Raw genomic sequence first — 6,036 nt, forward strand, 5'->3', positions numbered from 1 at the left:
TTTAGATTTAAAAGTATGGTTATTTCTGCAATTGACGAAATGAACTGTTTTGTAAACAAAATAAAAAAGTCATCTGGAACTCTTCAATTTGCTGTGCTTATCTTGCCTTTCCAAGAATGGAAAACTCGATCACTCTTGACCGACTTTCCCGATACTCCTCGCCTATAACTACCCCCTGTGTCGTGGCGATACTCCGCGTCCGCACGCGTTGATGTGTGCAATCCAGTTTCTCATACTATAGTGGACGGCGGCACCCGTACGTTACGATTTGATTTGACCCGAAACAAATCTAACCTTACACTAGAATATTCATCCATTTGTAGTTGTCTTTTTGCCGTCTCAAATACAGAAACTGCTTACTGCCCAAGTACTCTGCTGCTCTACGGAAAACGAACGTAAGTTGATGTGCTTGGTTTACCATGTCAGTGTTTCATTCTCGGTCTGTCAAGGGTAGTTTCAGACACCTGCATGCATCATGCTTTTAGATTCAGAATTGAATAAGTGCCCGCTAGAGAAATAATAAATAGACATCAGTAAAAGAAAATCGTTGTTGTAAATTCCTCAATTTCATTCAAACACTCTTGAAATTCTAATTAGAAGTTAAAGTCAAAATGAGTAAGAGATCATCTACTTATCTTTTCCAGTAAATTTACTTTGCCCATGTTGAAAGATACCTCTCACCTTGTAAAGATAATCTACTTCAAGCGTGATTTACTTATTTCTCTTATTTTCAGATGGCGTTGGCGTGTGATGTATGCTTCAGCTATTTTGACTTGGCTCGCCATCGACCCAAGTCTCTACCCTGTGGACACACCATTTGTTCAGTCTGTGCGCTGCATCCTGCACTAGGGAGAAAATGTCCAACTTGCAGAAAGGTCAGTTAGTTAAATGTGTTGCAATTGGGAAATTTTACCATGTCTTTTCTGCTGGTGTAGTATTTTAGGCGATTTTAGGTTTACAAGAGTTATGCCTTTATCCCCCCCCCCCTCTCCCCTGCTTTTCTGGGACTCATGATGGGGCGATTGGGTATATTTAGTTGTTAGCCTCACCACCTTTCAACTACATGGTTTTAAGATTTTGAGCCATACCATACCCAAAAAAGAAATTAAACAATATGCATTGGTTTTCTAAGAAATAGTCCTCAAGTTTAGCACATTTGTTTCTAGTACACATTTTTTAAAGGGATGGGTTACTTGTAAATAAATAAAATTTGCTGTGCCTTCAAAACTTATCTTATATTCTTGTCGGCCGCTTTTAAGACGAACTCTTTGTTGAGCAGCTGAAAGCGAATTGCACTCTTTGCAGGACCTGGAGACCGACGCTGGTGACCTCCCCGACAACATCCTGGCGATTCGGATGATGGAGGGAGCAGAGGGCGCCGCACCCCACGACGCCAGGGTGCGGCAGGTGCAGCAGCTGCAGCGGGGCGTGGAGGTGGGGCGCCAGGTGGTGCAGCAGCTGCGGCGCCTGGTCCCCGTGGCGGTGGAGGCCCTGAACAACCAGCTGGCCTCGTCGGTCGCCCAGCTGCGGCAGATGGAGCAGGCTCTCGAGAGGCTGCAGCTGGCAGGTGAGGAGAGTGTCTCTCTGGACCCGAGGACCGCGCAGCAGCTGCAGGGGGCGGCGTACCAGGAGGACAGCCTGCGTCTGCTCTCCTCAAAGTCCAGCAAAGTCAGTGTCGTGGCGGAGGAGGGCGAGGCCACCTGGCGAGCCTCTGTGCAACTGGGTTCATTTGACCAAGTTGTTCGCCTTGTTCTTCTTCAGCTTCTGTCGGACGGCCAGCTGCACAAGGTAAGTGTTGCGATCAGGCTGGTCTGGACGTCGAGCTTGAACTCGTTGCTCATCACACTGCTCTCCTCCGCCCCAGGTTGACCCGTACGTGGGGCCGCCGAAGCTCTCAGTCTTCTCCATCGATGACAAAGATGTCGACCGGGAGGGCTTATTTCTGAATGTAAATAACATCCTACAAGATCGTCGGCGATGGAGAAATACACGCATCCTGAAAAACTTTAGAGGTGGTTGCGCGGAGGACCTGTTGCAAGCCATGACGCCGTACCTTAATCTTGAGGAGATTGAGCTCCACACACTTGAGCCGGCGGTCTTGGTGCAGGTGGAGAATTTGACGTCGCTCAAGAAACTGATAGTCTGTTGCCAACCCGGCTTGGAGGGCTACCCGGACCTCCCCCTGCAGCTGGAGGAGCTCTCGATAACCCATCCCACCGAGAACCAGTTGTACTGCCTGCAGCGAATGTCCAAGCTACGCAGCCTGGAGGTACGCCATTACTGGCATGGCCAAGATGTGTCCTTCCCGCCCTCTCCAAGTAGAGCGCTGTTGTGGCTGGGCGTGGCCTTCAATAAAGATCGCAAGTCCACCATGCTGTCCTTGATCAATTCCCACGCCGCCTCACTGCAGGAGCTCCAGGTCAGATGCTCATATGAACATGGCTGTACCTACTTCCCCCACCTGGGCCGCGAGCTGGCTGGGTGCCGCCTTCGGGCCCTCAGGCGCCTCGTCCTGGAGCGTCCGCTTCTTGGTGCCCTCGACAAGTGCCCGGAGACAGACGCCTGCCGCCTGCAACTGCAAACCATTCGCCGCTCCCTACCCGAGACCGTCGACGTGCTCTGCATGCATTGCGACAAGTCTGCGCTCTAGAGGAGTGTGTGTGTGTGTCGCATTGAACCATTAAATATACGTTGAATTCGTCATGTACATTTCGTGTATCATCACGTGAAATTGGAACGTCCTCGCCCGGTCCTCGCCACAAAACATTCATAGTCGACCAACCTCTAATCGAAATCAGGTCACGTCGTCCAGATTTAGAGTTGATGAATGAAATAAATGAATAAATTAACACGTTCGTAGCGGCGTGACCACATAGTGGTTAGGCCGAAGGGGCGTTTAATGGGCAAATGTCGTCCAGGGCTCTCAAATACCCGGACCGCCGGGTACCCAGGTACGGACCCAGTCCGACGGGAAGTGACGGGTAACCCGGAGACCCGCCGGGTTATCCGAGATCCGGGGGGTATCCGTCGGAACCGGTACGTCAAATTGCCTACTTACAGGCGTGGTTCCGCCGCGTACCCGGGCACCTTGTACCCGGGTTACCCGCTTCTCCGAGTAAAAGTGAGAGCTCTAATACAGTGGCCACAGCCGCACCTCTCACAGCTGCGCTCAACTCTACTGGCGTGTCCCTGTCCCCGCTGCTCACCGCCATACACTGCCGGCGTGGATTGTGATCTCTTTCGCTGATTACTGTTCAACAGCTTTGAAGCTAAATAACACACACAGCACTGTGGCTTTGTCCTTCGGCCGGCCTCGCCCGCGCCGGCCTCCAGAGATGAACGCTGTGTCGTTCGGACCCTGAGGCGGCCCAGGGTGGCCACCTCGGGGGCGCGCGGCCCGGGGTGCTGCAGGGAGAGGCCTTGAGGGAGAAGGCTCGGTCACGGCGGGGCGGGGCAGTCGTCCCCAGACTACCTCGGCGGCGCACTGCAGGTCGCACTGGCTGGGGTACGGCTGGCCAGAGTGGCGCGGGCGAGCGAGCGCCCGACGGCGACCGGGTAGGCCACCCGCCCCGGCGGGGAGCGCGGCGGCCAGGCCTACCTCTCAGGGGCCCCGCCCGCCCAGCCGTCACGGCGCGACGATGCAGTGGCCACTCGCACAGGGGCTGCCGACCGACCGACCGACAACCTCGGAACGACCAGGACGGCTGAAGTATCGTGTTCGGGGGTTTTCTCGCACGCTGAGTCCAAATCTGGTAGCGCCGATGTCGTCCGCGGGCCCCCGGGGACGTCATTGGGGACCTCCCGAGCACGCCGATGACACTCCCACGACAAATACGATTCGGCTCCAAACGTCGTGTACCTGGGCTGGTGCATATTTCTTTAAAGTCGCCAAATATAATTGCTGAGCTTAACTTGAACTTGAAATTAAACTTTAACTTTAAATGCTCAGCTCTGACAGGAAGCGCAAGGGGAGACCGCCCGGAAGACGGCGTGAAGTGAGGCGCCTGGCGTGAGGTGGACATGCATGCCAACCAAAATCGCGAAAGCATTTTAGTTTTAGCGCGCCGCAGGCCAAGGTAGACGCACATTTAGCTCAGCTTCACACGGTTTCAACGTGCGTCTACCTTGTTATTATTAACAGCAAATCGCCCATCATAATAGTTTATTATCCTGATCTTCACTATTGTCACGTGGCACTTCCCTGGCGTTGCCGCCTGAAGCCACACAAAGATGCACGGGACGGGAAGCATCCCCAAAGGATCACATCCTGGACAAGTGAGGCGGGATTGCCTTCCCCAGGAAAGAATCACATCCCGCGACTCGTGGTTAGTCAAGTCAAGACCACGATATGCCGGTGGGTGTGCCGTAATTATTGCTCTCCCCCTTTGCCGTGCCGCGTCCCCTACCCCTCTCCTCCTCCCCACCGCGCATTTCGCATTTCCCGCGCCTTTATGGAAACGTAAACAAACAGTGAATATCGGTGTCACGATCGGCGTTTCTGTTTCTGCCAAATAGACGATTTGGGCTACCTCTGGATAAGAAGAAATCAAGTAAAAAATGCCGACAAGCATCATGGCCGCCCAATATGGCCGCCCATGGGAAAGATAGGGCTGGCGGCCATGATGCTTGCAGATTTCTTCCTGATTTCCTCTTATCCAGAGGTAGCCCTAATCGTACATACCGATAATACCTACTCATATAATTGATGATGATCATAGGATTTTGACCAGAATTTTAGAGTGGACATCGCCGCTTTTCGATATTAATCGCAAGGTATAGTGCTTGATTGTTTCCGGTCCGGAATATTGAATCATGCCGGTTATTGTGGTAGGAGGTTAGTGTTCTATGGCTCAAGGTTTACACGCACAAATAAGTTGTAAGTTAGTTTTTGAGGCCGAGTAAATGATGCCCGTGATGTAAATAACTTGGCTCTCTGTCAGCTTTGTTGAAAAGGTGTTGAATGGGTAGACTCCTCCAATCCATGCAGTATGTTAAATACTGTTGTAGGTCACTTATGCAAATGGGTGAGCTGTCAGTGTTTTATCACATATCATATATTTTACTCTATATTATTCTCGTGGAACAGAAAAATTTATTACCTTCTGGTTGGGGTGCAAACCGAGTGGTACAATTTGCGTAATCCCCCAAACAATCAATCTATGTGCGTTGCAGATAATTTGCAGCTGCCCCTTCGTACTTAATGCTTAGTCCAGTGCCAAAATTAGTTATTTGAAAGACCATGGTCATTTAAAGACGCATGGGGGGAGAGGCATTTAAAAGTTTATTGTATGAGTAAATTATATGTAATTAATAGTTGATGAGCGCTAAAAGTACCGTTTAATATGATTGCAGGAACTCGGCCCAGAAATGTTCTTGACATGAGCAAGAGAAGTCTATGGAGTCATTTTACCCAATCGAATAGGTGAGTTGACATGACAGTAACCGCCAACGCTGGTCCAATTTGTCTCTGTACAGACACTATGAGCAGCTTCCTTTCGTGTGCATCAAAGGGTGGTTTTTGATGTTTTTTTGTGGTGCCTTGGTTCTTTGATGTTGGTTTCAATCCTCCTTTGTCAAAATCCAGGCTGATTTGTTATCACTGAAAATGTCTTTTAAAAATCTTGGCAATTTTTAAAATTGCTGGAATTGGTTTGGATTGGTCGGGCAGACTCCCTTTCCACATGCTCTGTCTAAATATCATGGTGCCGACCCACTACAGCAGAGTTCTTAGCCAGTGCGCCTTAGGTGGCCTACCCGCCCTTAGTTAGAGAGACCAGCTCTTATAAAACTCAAGTTTCTGTGGACAGGGGTAGTTTCTGACAGAAACAAAGGTAGTTTTGTGGTGCCTGGTTCACCCCTGTCGATTCGAGTACTCCTCCGTCGAAATCCGGACCCATCAGTATATAGCCTTTGTAAACTTTGCCAAAAATGAAAAAAAATGAAAAAAATGCAAATCGCTGGAAATGGTTGGGATTGGTTTGGCAGCACCCTACCCTCTTACTAACTCTTCGTCGAAATTTCACTTCGCAGACCCAT

The 6,036-nt window shown here is 50.4% G+C and overlaps 1 protein-coding gene across 1 annotated transcript; it reads left to right on the plus strand.

The window, feature by feature from the left end:
* Positions 1-16: 16 nt before the first annotated feature.
* On the plus strand, positions 17-2,707 carry LOC113209827 (uncharacterized). Its single transcript, XM_026427536.2, has 4 exons — positions 17-395; positions 735-875; positions 1,306-1,788; positions 1,865-2,707. Exons 2-4 carry the CDS (start codon positions 735-737, stop codon positions 2,648-2,650), a joined length of 1,410 nt encoding a protein of 469 aa, XP_026283321.1. The 5' UTR covers positions 17-395; the 3' UTR covers positions 2,651-2,707.
* The last annotated feature ends 3,329 nt before the right edge of the window (positions 2,708-6,036 follow it).

This window comes from Frankliniella occidentalis, unplaced genomic scaffold (genome assembly GCF_000697945.3).
Source record: "Frankliniella occidentalis isolate FOCC.00 unplaced genomic scaffold, Focc_3.1 Scaffold88, whole genome shotgun sequence".
Classification (NCBI taxonomy): Eukaryota; Metazoa; Arthropoda; class Insecta; order Thysanoptera; family Thripidae; genus Frankliniella; species Frankliniella occidentalis.

Excerpts from the sequence above, each read along its gene's own strand:
- LOC113209827 (XM_026427536.2), top strand. The coding sequence starts at position 735 with ATGGCGTTGGCGTGTGATGTATGCTTCAGCTATTTTGACTTGGCTCGC. Across the intron at positions 876-1,305 it reads AATGTCCAACTTGCAGAAAG|GACCTGGAGACCGACGCTGG; the intron begins GTCAGTTAGTTA and ends CACTCTTTGCAG. Across the intron at positions 1,789-1,864 it reads CGGACGGCCAGCTGCACAAG|GTTGACCCGTACGTGGGGCC; the intron begins GTAAGTGTTGCG and ends CCTCCGCCCCAG.